This window comes from Mustela putorius, unplaced genomic scaffold (genome assembly GCF_011764305.1).
Source record: "Mustela putorius furo isolate JIRA1106 unplaced genomic scaffold, ASM1176430v1.1 tig00003834_pilon_pilon_pilon, whole genome shotgun sequence".
In the NCBI taxonomy this organism is placed as follows: domain Eukaryota; kingdom Metazoa; phylum Chordata; class Mammalia; order Carnivora; family Mustelidae; genus Mustela; species Mustela putorius.
The window spans coordinates 20,254,311-20,275,183 of record NW_025421987.1 but is presented as its reverse complement, the minus strand read 5'-3'; the positions used below and the strand labels follow the sequence as shown (position 1 = coordinate 20,275,183).

General features: G+C 35.3%; 1 protein-coding gene across 2 annotated transcripts in view; it reads right to left on the bottom strand.

The window, feature by feature from the left end:
- Positions 1-20,873, bottom strand: part of EPHA3 (EPH receptor A3) — a 360,792-nt gene that overhangs the window by 57,484 nt on the left and 282,435 nt on the right. Inside the window, exons 7-11 of one of the 2 annotated variants that reach the window (XM_004777946.3) lie at positions 20,304-20,463; positions 12,888-12,990; positions 12,119-12,186; positions 6,857-6,982; positions 221-406 (exon numbers count right to left, since the gene is read on the bottom strand). In XM_004777946.3, coding sequence (XP_004778003.2) covers positions 221-406; positions 6,857-6,982; positions 12,119-12,186; positions 12,888-12,990; positions 20,304-20,463 — 643 coding nt within the window. Of the gene's footprint in view, positions 1-220; positions 407-6,856; positions 6,983-12,118; positions 12,187-12,887; positions 12,991-20,303; positions 20,467-20,873 lie in introns of both variants that reach the window. The other variant, XM_004777945.3, reaches the window with a different exon arrangement.

Below are 20,873 nucleotides of genomic sequence, written 5' to 3'. Positions count from 1 at the left end.
GTGTAAACCTGGTGATTCATAGACCTGTACCCCTGGGGATAAAAATATATGTTTATAAAAAATAAAAAATTAAAAATAAATAAATAAAAAATAAAAAATTAATAAAAAAAGACTGACACTTATAAAAAAAATCAAAAATCAAAATTCTTTAATGATTGAGTTTAGCTTTAAATAACCTCTGCTCAACAAAGGCAAAAGTCTGTCTTTTGACTTGACTTACTCTTAGTAACAACTCCCTCTAGTCGAATGATGTTGGGATGGTCAAACTGTCCCATAATACTTGCTTCTCCCAGGAAGTCTCTCCTCTGCTTTTCTGTGTAGCCCACCTTCAGGGTTTTGATGGCCACTGAAATCTCTTTTTTTGAAGGAAGCTTTAAGCGACCACTGCACACTTCTCCAAATTCACCTGTTAGAAGAACAGAACCACAACAAAAGGTAAGGACTTACATAATAAAAAGGTATCAGTAAAGAGTAACTCTTTCCCCTCAATAATCCCATTCAAAATATTTATACCTTTGACCCACAAGATGTACTTTGTAGGCTTTCAACTTATTTCAGAAGACGGAAATCAGAGAATCCCTAAGAAACCTCAGGGGATCCACACCCTATGGAAAATGGACCTTGTAAGTGGCCTCATACATTTTTAAGTACCACATTGTGATAAAAAAAATATGAAAGAACCAGAGGAAAGTTGAATGCCATATCTAATAGGGTTTTAACTCCTATTCTCATAGCTACCATTTCCTGAGGTTGATCAGCAGAGCAACACAGATATTATGGGTTGAGCAATGGATTAAATTTCAGATGTTTCCAGCCATTCTGTTATTACTAAGAGAATCAGTTTAGTGATATACTCAGACTCTCTGAAAATGAGAACAGTAGCATCTGCTATCAATTCATTTTATTGGAGTATTGGCATGTCACATTACTGACATACTAGTTGTAAAATTCTCTGAGCTTCTGGAAGGAAGAAGAAAATACTAGTATCAAAAAAGGGTAAAAACCTTTTCTATAGAATCACTATAAATATTTTCTTTGATTCAGTATCTCCAATAAAAAACTTGTCTTATGGGGCGCCTGGGTGGCTCAGTGGGTTAAGCCGCTGCCTTCGGCTCAGGTCGTGATCTCAGAGTCCTGGGATCGAGTCCCGCATTGGGCTCTCTGCTCAGCAGAGAGCCTGCTTCCCTCTCTCTCTCTGCCTGCCTCTCCATCTACTTGTGATTTCTCTCTGTCAAATAAATAAATAAATAAATCTTTAAAAAAAAAAAAACTTGTCTTAAATGCATGATTAACCCAGAATTTACTAAATATGGAGTGTTGCTGACTTTTAAATAGTCTAAGTGAACTAATATAAAACTGCCTAGAAATAGTTGTGGTGCTAACTTCATATATATTGTTATTAAGAAGATTTACCCATAACTCTTCATCATGTTTTGAGCTCCCTGACGGTAGACATGCTTTACATTCATTTCTCTCACCCACTGCTTGCCATGGTAATTGCCACAAAATAGTGTCACCCATAGAACGTTCCTTGTTCATAGAGGAAATCCTAATATTATGTGGATTTGTACAATACCTTAAAAATGTGTTTTCTTTTTAAATATCAAATAAGAGATTTTTCTGAAAAGGATTAATTACATTGTTAGGGTACTATGGAATGGAAGAGCATTCTTGGTCCAGCCTTCTCGCTGTGAGTTTTTGTACAAGCTTCATGTCCCATGGCTCAGCTAGAGAAAAGCTGTCAAGAAGTGAGATGTTTCTTTCCTATATTTTGTTCAAACAAGTGGTTCAACTCACAAAAGCAGCAGGTTATCCTATTGATTTACCAGCTGCATTACTAGGAGCGGCTCGCTTCTCTCCAGGAAGCTCTAAACTCTCCCAGATTTGACCCTTTCTCGGGAATCCAGTTTCCAAACTGGTGGTTTTTGGAATCAGTTTCCAAAACAATGACTTGTGCTGTAACTGGTCAAATTCATTTAACGTCCAAAAGCAGTTACTTATACATTTTTTAATAAATACTCATCAATTTGCAACAGTTTGACAAGATATATTGAAAATCACAGAGTTATAATACTAAATAAGACAGATTTCATTTCTTACCTTTGAGGGAGTATAGAGAAGATAGTGGTATCTGTAGCTAGAGTGTTCTTTCAGATTACAGGGAGAATCAGGGACAGAATTTGAGAACATTCATTGACTTTTTGAAATCCCAAGTAGAATATGTCATTATAGAGTGTATTCGGAAGAAAAGTTACGATGCAAAGTAAACCACTGTTAGAATATGTAAGCAGGAGTAAAGGCTGCAGGGAGTGGTCTACCTTCTGCTCAGGTCATGATCTTGGGTTCCTGGGATCCTGACTTGGGCTCCCTGCTCCATGGGGAGTCTGCTGCTTCTCCTGCAGCCCCTCCTTGTGCACATGCATGCGCTCTCTCTTTTGCGTGCACGTACACCCAGAAATAAATATATTTTTTTAAGAATTAGGATTCCTTTCATGATACTGGGCTATTAGAACATTTCCAGAGAGCTCCAGTTCATGTTGTATAACATTAATTTTGAGTAAACCATAAGGAATCATCCACAATAAGCTTTAATTTTCTCTAAGTTCTGCCATCATCATGAGCCAATATGCTGTAATGCATCATGTTTTAAATTTTGATGTTATCATCACTTATTTCTAGACAATAAATCACTTGTCAACAGATTGCAGGACAGACAGTACAGAACTGTGGACAGAGTATGGATTCTAGGGTCTAATTGCCTTGGTAACTTCTTAGCCATGTGATTTTAAGCAAGCATCTTAACCTCTCTATTATTTTGTCTCCTGTCTGTAACTTGGGAGCACCAACTGTGTCTAACTCATGAGGTGTTTGTGCAAATAAAAGAATGAATATTATGTAAAGACACATAGTAAGTATCATCTACGTGTTGGTCACTATTTTCCTGAGTTCAGACCCACCTTAAGAAGGATAAATTACCTATCTCTAAAAAGTTAGATCAAATTGAAGCACAAATATAAAAATGATTTTTAAACTGTCAAATTCTGTATTGATGTGAGAATAGGCGGTTGTGATGATGATGGTGGTAGCAAGGTTAATGTCACCTTAGACAAGTATTTGTGAAGGACAGCATTTTGTGAGAGTACCTCACTGGGACCATCAGAAGAAGAGTTTGAATTTCAAGTTGGTTAATTAGAGTTCCTTTCTTTCTTCTCAATGGGATAACCAACATATGTAAATGTCTATCTACCTCCAAAATTCAGAAAATGATGTTTCAGTAATGGTAATTAAAAAAAAAAATTTTGAAATGTGATTGTTTCACCATACAAATACTAGAAATGGTCACCAATATATTTTACTAAACATAGAAATATTAAATATTAATTCAGTTCTCTTTATATTAACTTAAACAACAGTGTTGAAAAAATTAACAAAGATTGGCCAAACACAAGGCTGGATTTTACATGGTCTTATACAATTAACTTTGAGCCCAAAAAAAACAAAAAACAAAAACTAGATCCTTTCATTCCCATCATTTCTAGGTAAAAGCACAACTACAATAAGATCCTTGGAAATCATTGCCTGATTTTTTAAATCCAGTAAGTATAGCAGTTTTTATTTGTCCTTTGAAATACAGTATGCTTTCTGAGAATGGACACACTGTATTCTGATTTAAGATACACAGTGCAAAATTGTCCAAAGTAAAATTTCTTACACTCGTGTCATTTAAAGTAGAAGAAAAAAATCTACTTGTATTTAAGTAGAATGACACTCTGCCTTCAAATTCCACTCTCCTTCTACCGTTTTAACAAGAGAAGCATAATAAAAATATATATGGAACAATGTTGATGTGTCAGGTAAGCAATGTTCAAGAATTATCTCAATCCTCACAAAAATGTTAGATGAAGGCGTTACTGTCATTATTAATGTCTAGTATGAACTTTGAAATTGGAAAGTACAACATTCAAATTTTGGTTTTCAATTAATAATTATGTGACTATAGGTCACTCAAATTTTTAGCTCATCTGGTGAAATGGAGACGATGCCTACCCAAATGGCTAATAAAATTAAATACCATGTGAATGCCTAATAGGATAGGGAATTAAATGAACATATATTTAGATTTTGAAATAATGGTTGGATGGAGGAGTAAAACTGGAAACTTGAGTCATTCTGAATTCAAATATTAAAAAAATTACTACTTTGAGTAAGTCAATTTGTGGTTCAGTTTTAATTCTGTTATTCTCAATATGGGCATAATTCTTCTAATTAGCCAAAGTATAAATAAAAGTTTCCATTATACCTATTTCTTTTTATAATATATCCTACAGAAAATTAGAGAATTATCTCACATATGTAGAGTTTTCCTGCATATTTAATTGACTGAGAAAGTTCTGTCTTTGACTGAAAGATTCAGTACTAAAGCAATTGGAAGATAGATGCTAATCAGTTTAGCATAACTATTAAATTTTTATCAACAATATTACTTTTAAAATTTAAAAGGACATAGAAAATGAGTAAGTGTATAAATGAAAGAAGGCTGGCCAGGAATACATTGTTACTGAAGTTGTGGTGGAAATGGGTACTATTATACTATATTCTCCATTTTATTATTATACAATTTCATCTACTTTTGTAGATAGTTTACATTTTTCAAAACAAAATTTTAAGAAAAATTGATAGCTTTCAAAATCTCCATCTACTATTCTGTCTTTGTGATGACAAACCCTGAAAGGCAAATCAAGACAGACTAGAATTGGCTGGATTCAATATTATACTGAAATCTTCCAGGAGAAGTGTAATCGACCTTGAAGATATACTTGTTTGCAAACAAAACAGGCACAGTATTATCGCCCTGAATGTGGCAAATGAGGATATTGGCTACAAAAACCTGAAAATGGGGCATATGTCTATTTTTTTACAATATGTTTGAAGAGAGAAATGAAATAAGATGTTTGTCCTGATCTTTAATGAGTGTCGGGGATTATTAAATGAGTTAGTATAAGGAGCATTTCTTCATTTATCAGATACCATTTTTATTTTTTAAAAATTTTTAAAAGATTTTATTTATTTACTTGACAGACAGAGATCACAAGTAGGCAGAGAGGCAGGCAGAGAGAGGGAGGAGGAAGCAGGCTCCCTGTGGAGCAGAGAGCCCATGGGGCTCCATTCCAGGACCCTGGGATCATGACCTGAGCCGAAGGCAGAGGCTTTAACCCACTGAGCCACCTAGGTGCCCCTATCAGATACCATTTTTAATGTGTTTTGTCTCCCACCACACTGTTCTAGATATCTGGCATTATCAATAACATTGACATATTTAATTTTATTAATGCAGAGAGTCCCAAAGTTCAAGATCCTGATGTGTTTGTCTGGTCTTCTGGACACTGGCTGAGCCTAAATGGGTTTCTCCTCCTCACATCGGTTGAGTGTGCAAAGTCTTTGTGCTACCTTTGCCCCTGAGTTTTCCATGCTGGGAAGCAGTGCACTCTTGTGGGACATTAATACCAGCACGACAAAAAGCCCCCATGTCACAGAGAAGTTTACAAAGCAGAACTACACAAATGAAAGAGAGTAATCAATATATATTTGTTCCAATTGCATTCATAGATATACGATGAGTATGTATATTCTTAAGTCTTAGATTGTGGAAAAGGAAGCTCATACTCTATTCTCCTTTTATCAATTGCTAGTTCCATATTTTAATATTACCTGCTCATGTGAGTTTTAGGAAGATAAAATATGAATAAAGTTGGAGGAGAAGATTTAGTAAATTATCGTTTTATTTAGATAATATGAATTACTCAGACTGTCCTGTTTGAATAGCAAATGCCGCTAGAATTCTAAACACTGGTTTGATGTACAGAAAGAGAAACAGAGAAATTATATGCACATCTGTGTAAAGAAGCATCAGTCATATATATAGTACTTGCCAAAAACATGATTCGATACGTTATGTATAATTCAATGAGTTAATTTCTCAATCTTTCTATTTCCTACATCAACTTTGCTTTTGTTGTTAAAACAATATTGACTAATGAGATGATGGAATGAAACTATTGTACAATATTTATTTTTACTTTTAAGTAGTAGTTTTTATTCAATTGCACACTGCGTGTTTGTATTTGTCCATATGTTAATGTGTAAATGTGAAAATATCGTTATTTTATAAGTATAATTTTTATTGGAAATATGAATCTGCTTTAAAAATCCATAGGTGTTTGTTAATGGATCTATGATTGACTAGATTCATGATTAGAATGAAGAGATGTCTATATGAAGGCAAGCTTCAGCGCAATGAATTAAGACTATACAAAGTTACAGGCAAATATTAAAATGAATCATTTAAACTGTTCACTCAAAAATAGTTTTGAATAAATTTGAATAAAATGTGTCATTTATGATTTTATTTTGTGTTGTCTCTTTTTTTTAATTCTGAAGAGCATTCTAAAATTACCTTTTTTACAAAATCAAATTTTCACCTTGTGAGCTTGTTTAAAGTAAGACACTTTCATTCTGTTATCCCCTTTTCAGCCAAATAGGCTTTGTGACACATGATCAGCACAGCCCGGGGAGGACTGAGCTCTTGCGGCTGCTGGCTCTGAAATTCAATAAATAAAAAGCTGGCCATGGTCTGTGAGTCTGTAAGTCTGGCACCTTTGAAATCATTACATTCTGTTAAATGCTCCTTCATTTATTTATTGCCTGCCTTTGATCATGAAATCAGGGGGAAAAATGTCCCTTTTCATAGCAATATAACTTAGGCTTGAGAACTTGAGTGATCTCAGACGGCATTATTATTCATAGTTGTAAACTTGTAATTAACACGGGTTGGGGGTGGGATTATTTTGGTGGTTACCTGCTCCAACAACTTTGTCAATGGATATGTTGGTGGCATCCAACTCCTTAGCAAACTCGTGAACTGCTTGGGTAGGGTCTTCGTATGTATGTGGGTCAACGTAAGTCCTGAGACCTGGAAGTTTTACTGTTTAAGGGAAGGAAGAAAGGCATTATTATAGCTAGATTTATTTAAATTTTACTGATGCAATTTCATAATCACATTATCAGTGGAAAAAAAATCCCCATTACAAAAAAGTACACCCACTTTAGTTTATTCTCAGGTATCATGGCAATTGGCAGACAGAGAAGTTGGATTAAGTACTGAACCACTTAAGAAACAAACTTTCCCATAATGACACAAAAGAGGAAACACAGTGAACTTTCTCTGAAAAAGCATTAGAAGGAAAATGAACTTTCAGAAAGGGGAATCTCAAGGAAAGGATGGTTCCGGATTGAGTAGACCCAGTAATTATTACCAGAAGCATGAGTGAATGAATACCATCACACTATTACACATTTATGATTCTACAAAGCCTGCAGTAAAGAGATATTTATAACAAGGCCACATCGGACAATAAATCAAAGTTTGTGAAATAATTTCATAAGGTGGAATGGCAGCTATAATTACAGACAAATTAATTAAAGAACATAAAACATCATGGTTTTTGTCTGACACTATTCTCCTTTTAGTAACATTCACAATCAAAATTTCACATTGCTATTGTAGGTCTTCTTAAACCTGTGAGAATATGTATATATAATGTGAGTATTATATGCATGTACTATTACGTGCATGTACAATTAACTGAAATCTTATTGTATAATTTTTCAACATAGTTAAGGACAATATAGATTCTCTGTAAGTTTAATAATGGTTCTAAGAAGCTAAATTCCAAACATAAATTACATTTATAGTTTATTTTATATAAACCTCCTTCATCATATATGCACTTATTTAATTATTCTGAAGGCAAAATTTTTTTGTGATGATCTATAATTAAAATAGCATGGGTGGAAGATTCAGAAGAATCATTTTGGATCTGATTTTATATTAATGAGAGTCCTACCATTTGGAAAAATAAGTTATTTTAGAAAAAATTTGGAATATTCAATAAATGAATTTTCTCTAAAGTAAAACTATTTTTTCTTTTTTGAGTAAGCTGTATGCCCAATGTGGGGCTTGAACTCACAACCCTGAGTTCTGAGTCACATGCTCTACTTGAGCCAGCCAGGCACCCCCTAAAACTAAATTTTAAAAAAGGGAGACTAGGCTCTATTAAAGTACACAAACATGCTCTAACATTAAAGAATATTGTGTATGTACTAATATGATGGATTTTTACTTTTAATTTTGGTAACATTGGTAAAAAAAATATTGGTAACATTGTTTTAGCAAGGAGCAGGGATGACAAATAGTGATATATTTTTTCATTTATCACACTATATTATCAAAAGATTTTTTTAATACTAAAGTAACAAAATCAGATGTTATCCTTTCCGGTTTAATTTTTTATTGAAAGAATCTTAATGACAAATGCAACTGAACATTCTGTGATGACCAAAGACTTCTTCGACTCCATTTTGGACTTTGCATGAAATGGGTGCAAAGACTGAAGACCACAATTATTCTGGAAAGCCTTCAGCTCAATGGACATTAGGCCAACAGGTCTAGCATTTCATAGTGTGGGCTGAGAAAGAATTAGTTCATTGACCTATAGGACATCTTTATAAATGACATGGTTATGCCACATAATAATTTATGATCCTGCAAAGTATCCATAAACGTTTTGAGTAATGAAATAGAAGCATACAAAAAATGGATTATAAAAATAAATGGTGGTTAGGGAGTAAAAAATCAGTTGTCCTCAGCTATGTTTTCAGATGATTTTAGCTATGTTTAGCTGTTTTCAGATGACTATAGAGTGGGTTTGGGAGAGTTGGGAAACAAATGGAGAAAAAAGTCTAACACTCGTCCTACTCAAGCCTGTGTTGACAAGGAGCGCCACCATAGTGCCACCTCTCCATCCTGAGGCCAAGTGCAGATATTTCAAGAAGACATATCTAGGGAGTTACATCCACAGAAATGGGGAAGTGACAAGTCCTTTGCTCTGGCTTGGGCAAACTGTGGATTAAAATAGCTTTTGAAGGTAAGAACTGTTACTTTTGAAGCTTTTCTACTTTGAACAGCTCAGCAAAAAGAATAAATGAGGTGCCAGAGAAAGAAGGCTCTTTCTATTTTCTATTTCTATTTCTTGCTATTCAGGCACCTGGCATGAGTGCCTGTTATGTGGTTAAGGTCCAATAAATGAGAGAGACTATTTGTCGTTTTAAGTATTTTCATGTTAAGAATGTTCATTCACAATTATTAATTTAAATGAGGTTTCTAGAGACAGAATTTGGGCTCAGAAGTGTCCATTCCTTTTGAGCTCCCAGATCAGTTTGCAAGCTTCTGCCATTATTGAAAACATTATTGCTTCCTATCAAAATAGATGGCCGAGCCACTCATTAGGACAGTGGTCTTCTATAGTTTATTATTACACTAAACCTATTTCAATATTATCAGTATCAAAACACTTTACCCTTCAAACAAGCAAACAGATTAAGGAAAGCTCTCATACTTTTCTTGCTTAGGTTAAGGAAAACAGTAAAAGTAACTGTAGACTTACATAAAAAGTCAGGAAATAAAATGTGTCAGAATCTTTTCATGAAGTCAGTTTGGTTACATTTTAATGAAGGCTTGCCTCAAAGTTTGGCTAGGCTATATGATCATTCTGTTTTGATTTATCTCTAGTAGATTGTAAGGTAAAGAACTAGTAAGGTAAGGAAATTAAGTATTACTTTTCAAGGAAAGAGAAACATTTTTAAAGATAAGGTAAAAATCAAGCTTTTCCCCCAAAATGAAAATTTTCTTGTAAACAATTACAAATGTTTTACTTTGCTCACCTCAAGGAAATGAAGTTGGAAGCGATTCACTAGCATCAGAATTTGCAAAGACCATAATAAAAGGAGCTGTCAGGAGCAAAGCCTCAAACATTTATAAATAAGCATTGGTTTTAAACAGCCTTGAAAGTGTTCTTAGAGTTACCTCTCATACCTGACAGCCCTAGGGTAATATATGTATTACTAAATAATCTGAAAATTCAATATCGTTTCCAACTAAAATCAATCAAACTCGTTTCAATGAAGTAAAATCATATATATTGCTTTTTTTTATCCACACAAAGTTTAGGGAACAATACAAATATAAACATACACAGATCCCCAAGTAAAATAGCCTGTTCACTGTGGGAGTTTGGCTGCTGACTTTTAACTGCTGACCCTAGAGGTTCCAGGAATCAGGTGATGCAGGATACAAGGCACATAATCCCTTCACACCAATAATTAAGGGCAACATACAGAGTAGCTTGGCTGTGTCAAGAAAACCAGATAATAAACACATGCACACGTGTTAAGCTGCACTACTTTACAGCTCGTTCTGTGCAAACACAATAATTTACATTTCCATTTTACCAGCATGAGTTGCCCTAAGGATAGCAAAAAATAAAAAGACCTAGCCAGAGAGGGCAAGGGGACAGGATCTTAGGAGGTGAAACACATTTCTTTCCTTTTGAAGCAATATTATAGGATTTGTAACAAGGCTGGAGGGAATAGTTCATAGCTAGAGCTTTTTAAAGTAATACCAAATAAATGGTCTGAAATAAACCAGCTGTAGCATTAAGACGCAGAAAGTTTATGACATGCACATAAGTTACCTTATGCCCTTATAGCTAGAATAAAATGCATTTCTCTTTTGTTTGTCTGTCATAAGAATATTGTGCATTTGAAGAAAATTAAAGTCTCAACCAACTCTCCCAGAAAAACCAACAGCTAAAACAGACTGGAGTGATAGAGGGACCTGTTTACAAGTGGGTTACAGAAATTTATCATTGTTCCAAATTCATGAGATTTACAATTCTGATATAAAAAAAAAGTATGGTTTTGCTCTAAAGACAATATTTACATTGACTATCTAACCCAAATTAAGAACAACTTAATCCACAGGAATGTAACTGCTTTAATTTATGCATGGTGACTGGGACTCTGTGTTTTTGGGGATGATGAAAAAAGCTAGACAAGTATCCTGTAATTTGTTCATTCATTCTTTTACAACTTCTGAGTTGGTAACCTAACTAATCTGAAATGATGAAGTGAGTCTACTAAGAATGTACTACTTTGGCTTTTGTGAATTATTCTGTAAGGACTACAAACAGAAAATGTTCTCTGTAAACTCTGTCGCAGTGTTCACATTACATCAATTTACATTTCGGAAGACTTTTTTTTTTTTTTTCAAGCCACTGTATGCCCCCTGCATGTTAGCTACAGGTAATCAAGCTTTTACTTGAGTTATAACGAGAGCTATAATTTTTAGATGCAAAGCCACTGACTGATACAAAGTATGATGCTGAATTGACAATAATTTTACAAGGCAACGGTGAATTCCAAAGAAAGTAATGTATACAAGAACACATTACTTATATTGAGATTATTTGAAAGCACATAAATCTCTACTAATTTCCATAAGAACATTCCCTTTGAGTCCACTGATTAGTAATTGCCACATTAAACTGAGCCATAGTTTGGAAAATCAAAACACCTGGGATGATTTATTTTGCCAGAAGAAGAAGAAGAAGAACAAAAGAGTCTTCTTATTAGATATAAACACTTCATTTCCTAAATGAAAGTATTTCTTTTAGAAAATATTAAAAAGACACTAAACTGATTAGTATTAAAATATGAGGGAAAAGTGCAGTCTTTCCTACCAGTTGGATATCGTATAACTCCAAAATAGTTTATTTTAAAGGCTCTCTCCTGCTTGGTTGACAAAACAGAGTAAGGCATTTCACATAAACAGAGGTTTATATTTATTTGGGAGTTAGGAAAAGGAAAAGGTTCCTATTTAGATTTTAGCAAAGGACAAGAAATGAGGAAATTGAAGATACGCTTTGCCTTTCAGCTACGCAGAGCTGACTATAGACCATACTCCACATCCTATGCATTATCTGGATAGAAACCACAGGTTATCCTTCCCTTTAGCTTAAGTATGCTGAAATGTGACCATGTAAAAATTACTTAATGTGGAGCCATGAATTTCCTTCTCCATTTAAAATTAATTTAATTTGCTCAATTCTTTCATAGAACTACTTTTGCATTCTCTTTGTGGGGAAGTTATCCAATAACAAATCAATAACTGGGAAAACTGAAATGGTAAAAACCAAAGCACCAAAACAGCTTAGGAACTTACAATGTCCATTCCCGAAATGAAGCCTTTTTTCATCTGCATTGTGTTTTGACTTGTTATAGCCACAGAACCTGGAGGTTAAGTCAAGGGAAGAAACACAGAAAGAAAATATACTTAAAGCAATTATCTATGTGCAGAATGTGCAAAGCACAAAAAAGTAAAGCATTTTCCTCAAACAATTAAATGCTTTAGTAAAAGTTTAATGACTTCATATTTTCTAAATCCTTTATAGAAAGCCTCTTTCTCTGGGGACTCTGGAAAGCTGCCTAATGAGGAGATACGTAGAGCTGATTCCCCACTGTGCAGACCCCTTCAGCTCAGTTTTTATAATAGCCTTAGAAAGTGTTTATAGTTTTGTTTTTTTTTAAACAACTGCTGTTAGAATGAATGAAGGGTAAAGTCTCCATTGTTAGTGATTAGCGCTATACTGCGTTACCAGTGTTCTGGGTGAGAAAGTGACAGGGAAATCTGGGGCATATTTGAAGAGTAAGAGGATAATTGGAAAAAGAAAGTAAAAACTACAAGTGAGGTCAAGAGAGAGGAGACGTGGAATGTGTTGAAGAGTGGGGCAGGAATTTAATGGAGGAAAGAAAAATCAAAACTAAAGATGGAGAAAGAAAAGAAAGGGAGGAGAAGAAAATCTAGATCTAAGTGGAGACATGCTTATTTGTTAAAATACTTCATGGACCACAACCTTTGGATGTTAGTGGCCACTGAGGGGAGCAGGCAAGGCAATAATGAAAGTAAGTGGTAAAAGAGCCCGTGGACTCACCTCCCGATCAAGACGTAGGTGACGACTGTGAGCAGGATAATCGCCACCGCCGCTGAAATGGCAATCATCACTACTTGGCTGTTTTCCCCAGAAATGGAGAAAGCTGTGAGGTAGAGAAAAAAAAAATAAGAAAAGGCCAGGCATTAACACACCATAACTAACATCTGCACAGAGAAACCGTATTTACACTGGTTTTACCTGAAATTGGCTTATTGCTTAAGCCTGTATAGACAGAACTCTTCATTTCGTGTAAAAAAAAAAAAAAAAAGAAAAGAAAAGAAAAGAAAAAAAATTTCTTAAAATGGTGCTTGAAATTTCTAATTAGTAAGATAAAGTATTCTGTTTCAATGGCATCAATCAAACACACCTTGAGTGCCTAGCGTGTGAAATATCCTGGGCTGGTTTTGTCTATCCTCACTACAGAGAAATTCACTGGATAAACCAGAAATTACCAGAGGAACATAGAGAACAGGTAAGAGTTCCAGGAACAAAATGATAAAAACAATCTAATCAAGCTTGTTTAGCCTCCAATATCTAGAGTTATTTAAATGTTTTACAACACATACCACCAACAAATTGTTCTTCCTGTATTTCCTACCTTTGTGAATGGCCCATTTGCTCACTCACTCACCTAGATGAGGTATTGGCAAAGAAGGCCCAGGGATCAAACCTGGCCTGCCACCAAGTTTTGTAATGCCCAGGAGTTCACATTATTTTTATATATATTTTTAATGGTTGTAAAAAGTTAAAAGATTTCTTGACATGTAAAAATTATACAAAATTCAAGTTTGGGTGCATAAGTAAAATTGCTTTGGAACACAACCGCATTCAATTGTGTATTGTCTGGCCACTTTTATGCTACAATAGCCAAGTTGAGTAGGAACAACAGAAACTATACACACAAAGCCTGACATATTTATTATCTGTCCCTTTACAGAACAAGCTTACTGACCCTTGAGCTAGACCAATGCTTCTCTAACTTCATTCGAACCACTTGAGAATCTTTTGGAAAAGTTGTTTGTGATCCAGTTGGTCCAGAATGGGGACCAAGACTGGACTTTTCTTGTGAGCTCACAGTGATGCTGATGCCGCTGACCCAGTCAACATTTTGACTAGCAAAGACATAGACCATAAACATGAAGTCATCTCATCTTTTCCCTTTTGATCCTTCAATATCCAATTAATTACCAAACTCTTTGAGTGTTTTAGTTTATGTCTTCATTTCCCTTCTGGATTACAATTAGAAATTCCTGATTGGTCTCTATTTACATGGCCATCAGTGTATTTCTTCTAAACCATGAATTTGACCATGTCGTTCTCCTGCATAAAAATTTTGCAGGGCTCTCCATCACTTTTAAGATAAAATGCAAATTCCATACCAGCGAAGGTAAAGCCATTTAAGATCCTAGTCCTCTCTACCCCCAGCCTCAGCTACTAACAAACTCCATAAGAATCCCGATCTCTAGACCTTCTAAAAATATGCTCAGCTCCTGGAACAACCCCATTCACATGCTCATATTTTAACATATATTACTCTTGTAATAAATGTCGGTGAACAAATGAATGAGGGATGAATGAAAAGAGCTTAGAAGACAGAGTTTGATTATTTGAATACCATCTCCTCTCCAGAAGCCAGTATCTGATGTTCAGCCTCATCAACATCTAACCTTGGAAGGTTTTCTGGAAAATAACGCTGCTTTAGGAACAGCTAAATGATACAAATGAAGAGACCTGGCAGATAGGCTATGAGAAGTTTCCTCAGCATCTGAAAAAAAGAGCTCCAAGTGTGGCAGGATGTCATCCTCATAATATAAACTGCTGCAAGCACTTTATTCTTTACTACCAGCAAACTGTTGTTTACACCACGGTGGCAGTCATGGGAGTGCCTGCTTCGATCTCTCCGCTGCCAAGCCTGCAGTGGCAGACAACCTCCAGCTGCTACCCCTTCAGGACCCACCGCAGCCTCCATGCACGGGCCATGTTCCCCTCCATGACTAACCGCCCTAGGGGACCAGGGCCAGGGCCTCCCTGCTCAGTGCAGGACTCCTCAACAGCAGTCTTCATTCTGGGGCTCCTCATGGGCTTGTGAGACCCTCCGAGCTGCACTGCTGTCTGAGGCTCCTCCTTCTCCATGCTTCTCTTTCCCTCCAGCTCTTCACAGACAGCTGGCCTACATCCCAGCCGGAGGTGCTGCTTGACCACTTCTGCTCTTCCTGCCTGTTTCCCCTACCTACATCTCCCCCTATAAAGCTCTTGTAATTCCATCTTCACATCTGCCTCCCAGAAGACCTGGACTGATACATACCCATGCATGGGACATTGATCTGTGATTAGTCTGCAAAATAACTTAACCTAGTGATTCAATAATTCTCCATAAGCCTATAATAATAACTCGATTTCTTACTTTCCATTTTGTATCCTGTAATAACTTATAAAGCCCAGCAAGTTCTACCTTCTCTGCACATTTTAGCCAGTTGATAAAATAAAGGTCAGTGAAACTGGGAGGGGAAACATGATAGAAGAAAGAGGACTTCTCGATTTCTTTTTCTGTCACAGGCAGTAGAACATCTCTGCAATTTCCTCTAGCTCTAAATAGCTATGAATCCTGGAGACTATCTAAAGCACATAATCAAAGTGATCATTTTTGCTGGTGAAATTAGCAAACACTTTAATGAGTAATATTGACTAAATGCATAATAGAGTTGTCCAATGACTTTATGTGGCATGCTGCTAAACATTGATACCTATTATGTGTCTTAGAAACTCATTTTGAATATTTACTCCCACAAGCAAACTGCTTCTCCTGTTTCTAGTTAGGCACTGCCCATTTTAGTATAGCCTGTACATACTGCCAGCTTCCTCTCCCTAAAGCAGGCTGGTTAGGAGATCGTTCTTGTGAACCAGAATGCCTGGATTTGCACTTATATGTTGTCTGACATAATATCTCATTGTTGTGAGGATTAAATGGGTAATGCAGTTAAAACACTTAAAACAGTGCCAGGCACATAGTAAGTGCTTAATAAATGTTACATATTTTTATTATTTCATTTCCTCAGTGAAAAACTGGCAAAAAGTGCTATGGATTCCGTGTCTACCCACTGAGGGTTTCTAGACAGTTGACTTTATTTCCAAGCATGCCACAGTTTCATACTCTTCGTACTTCTTACTTAGGAGATGTTGCCTTGACTCTAGGATGCTTCTTTACTCCGGTAAACTCTACCACTTTAACATTACATATATATACATATTTAATTAATTAATATGTACATATATAAATAATATATTAATAAATATATTTTAATATGCAATCACAGCACTGGATCAGTACTCCAAAACTTGGAGATTCTAGGGTCATTGACCTCACTTATTGGTTATACAACCTGAGGGAAAAAAACATATAAACTTTGTGTCCTAGGCCACATAAAAAGGAAATAATAGTATTTGAATAGCTTACAGAACAGGACCAGATAAAATGATTTATAAGAATGCTTAATATAGGGGCACCTGGGTGGCTCAGTGGTTTAAGCCTCTGTCTTCAGCTCAGGTCATGATCTCAGAGTCCTGGGATCGAGCCCCGCATTGGGCTCTCTGCTCAGCAGGGAGCCTGCTTCCCTCTCTCTCTCTCTGCCTGCCTCTCTGCCTACTTGTGATCTCTCTCTGTCTATCAAATAAATAAATAAATAATCTTAAAAAAAAAGAATGCTTAATATATTATCACATAAATACATGAGTTCTAGTATCAGACCCGTAATTTACCAATGGTATGGTTTTGGAAAACTTGTTTAAACATCCCTATTTCTCAGTTTCCTCATTGGTAAGAGGAAGATGATAATCATTGTAAAAAGTAAGACATTTTAACCAAGTTCAAAAAATATTATCTAAATTCCAGGTAAAGATATACTTTGTTCTATTGAAAATTATGTATATGTGTTATGAATGAGAACTTTTCATATAATTTTTAAAAATAAAAACTAGAAAAAATTAAAAAAATAAAAAGTACAATAAATAGTAAATTGTTAAAAGAAATCCAAACATGAGACTTTATATATATATAATATATATAAATATTATATAATATATAAATATCAATATATAACAAATAAGACTCTTATGTTCTTAGAATTTTAAGAAGATATCATTTTTATTAAAAAATATAGAAACTTAGGGGTACCTCGGTGGCTCAGTTGGTTAAGTATCTGATTCTTGGTTTTGGCTCAGGGCATGATCTCAGGGTCGTGAGATCAAGCCCCACATCAGGCTCCACACTCACTGGGGAGTCTGTTTGAAGATTCTTTCACTCTGCCCTTACCCCCTTTCTCTCTCTCTCTCTCTCAAATAAATCTTAAAAAAAAAAAATAGAAAGTTGATTTTTGTCTTTTTTTCCCCGGGTTAAAACAAAAAATACTTTTTTTTCCTCATTTATATTTAAAGGCTGGAATTATTTTATGCTGAAGCAGCAAGAGTAAATTGATTTTTTTTTTTTTTTAAATCAAACTGAGGGGAGACTGGGTGAATCAGTCAGTGAAGTGTCTGCCTTCAGCTCAAGACATGATCCAGGGTCCTGCAACTGGCTCCCTGCTGAGCAGGGAGTCAGCTTCCCCACTCTCTCTGTTCCTGTTCCTGCTCGTGCTCTCTCGTGCACGCTCTTTTTTGCTCTCTCTCTCTCAAGCAAATAAATAAAATCTTTAAAAATAAATAAATAAATAAATAAAGCTGCTCAACTCAAAGCTTTTTTTAAATGTAGAGGAGGTGTTAAAAAGCTCATCTTTTCCTTTTCCTCTCTTCAACTGCTCTATCAATCAGTGGAAGTATTGCAAATATAAAACTTATCTGGCAAAACCCCAAGACCCTATAGTTTTCCAATGGGATTATTTCTTAAACCTCAGACACTGAAGCTTCAGAAGTGGTTCATGCAGAAGGCCACTCCAGAAATATCTATAGTAAATCTGGAGTCACATTCATATATTGGAATTTGTTGTTCCCTTTGCATATTTACATTTCAGATAAAGTTAAGTGCTGATTAAGAACATGCATGCGTGGAACATAATGAAGGTTTATCTAATGGTGATCTGACCCTCCTGTCCCTCAATATGCCTAATTTCTACGACAGGGATATAATGCACATTTGTTTCTTTCTCTTCCTGGGATTTGTGATCTTTCTTGGTAAAGCAAATGTAGATTTTGTTGTTGTTCCCTTAAATATCATTTAAAAATTTGATAAAAAAATTCAATTTGTAATCATTTCAGAACAAGAAACTTTTCTGCAATGACCCTGGCAGGCAGGGAGGAGCATGCAACTCTTGATCTCAGGACTGTGAGTTCAAGCCTCTTGTTGGGTGTAGAGATTATTTGAAAATAAAATCTTTAAAAAAAAAGAAAAAGTAAAAAGAAACTTGTTTTGCACTACTTAAACATTAACAAAAATATTTAGAACTACTAATGTCAAATTGCAATTAAACTTTTTTATTGTGTCACATAAAATTTTAAATTTGTTTTTAAAACTTGTTCAGATGTACTCTCATGGCAATTTGTACCATTTTGATGTGAATTGTCTCAGAGAACGATTTCTCCTTGGAACCTAGTCCCAGAGTGAAGACTGTTTGGAGAGGAATCCTGCATTAGTCAGAAAAGGCCTGACACCAGTCCCCTTGCAGTGTTTAGTCCACAAGGGAAGTGTGGCCCGTGCATGGTGGCTGTGGTGGGTCCTGAAGGAGCAGCAGCTGGAGGTTGTCTGCCCACTGCAGGCTTGGTAGCATGGAGATCCGAGCAGGCACTCCCATAACGCCACAGTTGGGTAAACATGTATATCCATCACGGAGGATTAGGAGAGGTCTTGAAGTATAGATGTGTGCTTTTGAGGATGGCAGCTCCCCTTTGAGTTAGAAGAATTGCCACATTTCAGCTGTGAGCTAATAATTTCTAAGAACACTAGGTTATCAGTGCCTTGCAGGAAGTACAGCTTGTTATTATAAGAAGCCTTTCTAATCATCTGACCAAAAGTGTGCCATAAAATTACTACCTGATAGAGTAACTATTACACTAACTTGAACAGTTTTGATAATTTATGTTAATCTTCAATGTTTCTATTAGATATGGATTGTGGGCATAATAAAAATATTACTGTACCGAAGCCAACATGATTTTAATGTCATGAACAAAATATTTAAGTAGGAAATATGCATGCCAGGAGAAATGGCAAATTGGAAAAATCAGAAGAGATTACTGGGTTTCCTTTCAGGACAGTGCAGGCCATTGTCAGACCCTTCCCAGAGAGTCTCTTTCTAAAGGGTGTTCATCTTTGATTGCCTTTCTAGGCTATTTTACAATTGAATTTAAGTTGCAGACAACTGAGTAATGTATATAATTTCTCCCATTAAAATTAAAATAAAACATTTACTGGAGACATAAATGGTTTATGTGCAGTAGAAAAGATTACTTCAATCATTACATTTGTTGTCCTATAGGATATTAGTCAGTTTGGGGCAAATTAGTAAATTTGTTTAAGTATTCCTGATTGCCTATATAGGTACACACACAAATATGTATTTATATGTATATATGTATCTGATCTTCAAATTTTCCTTTAAACCTATTTAATCCAAAAAAATAAGCCAGTTTAATCTTTTGGAGGATATAATGAACATAAATAAAATATAGATAAATACATAAGAGTCTCCTCATTAATTAATAAACTAAATAAAATCCTTAGCTTGAATGTGTGTTCACTCTGTATTAGTACTGTGGCCATGATATTAACTTTTTAAACATTATATTTCAGCAGAGGGTTTTTCTAATACAAAGCAAATACATTTGAAGAAAAGAGAAATACCACTGGGAAAATGTTTGCCAATTTTAGATGTATTTATGCCAAATTTGGTGTCAGACACATAAGACTATCCAAACTGCTTGTGAATGTGAATGAGGTGATAAATCACGATTTAGAAAATCCTCAATCTCCAAGTGACACAAGATTGAAGGTGTTAAGGATTAAAACAATATTAAAATCCTCATGGATATCAGCAAGTTTTTGTGTGTGTGTGTTTTAAATAATTCACTGAATTATGCAATGAACCCAGGACATCTGGATTAACAAGTACTGAGGGTATGTTTCATATTACATAATTTTCCTCAAAGCAATTTATGGCTAGTAGAGGACCAGTAGCATTTCAGCATTCGAACATGTTTGGTGTGTAAAAGAGAAAAACAACAACACAGATGCATACCCACACAAACACAAATCTGCAGACTCAATACCATACAAATTTTCAAATATTTCAAGCAATTTACTTTCAGTGTATCTCAATATGTAAATATTATCTAAATGTTAATAATTAAAATTTAGAGAAAATGAGAATGAATTATCAGACACCTTTACAGCAGCCCTCTCCCAATACATGACGCTGAAATAATACGTACAGTCTGGGCTAGTTTCAAACTCAAACTTGCGACTGTTGGTCCCGTATCCAGCTGCCGTTCGGGCTCGGATTTGGAATACGTAAGTAGTGTCAGGCTTGAGGCTACTGATGGTAACGTTCGTGCCTCTTGCCCTCAGAATGGTATAACTTGTCTCTTGCTCCTGCTTTGAGGTAAGAAAAATCATGTTAAAATCATATCTTCATAATGCTATCAAATGATAAAAAGGTGAACCACTCAAAACCAGTTCTTTCAGATTTTAACATAGAGCATAAGACACAGAAAAGAAACAACAATCATTTCACTCTCTGAATGCAGTAGAGGCATAAAGAATTTCCTAACTTGGGTAAAATGATTTGTGTCCCGCACATGAAGCAGGGAAAGTTTTCATTCTTACCAGTTCGTGAATATGCCAGGGAAAATATCTTTTCTTCCAGGCTAAGTCTGAATGAAAGCTTTGTTCTAATTTCAAAAATAAACGTACAATGAGGAAAATACTCCTGTGAATTAAACTTAATAGGAATGCCCTACTGATTCTCAGAAAAATATTTTTTATTGATTATGAAATATTAA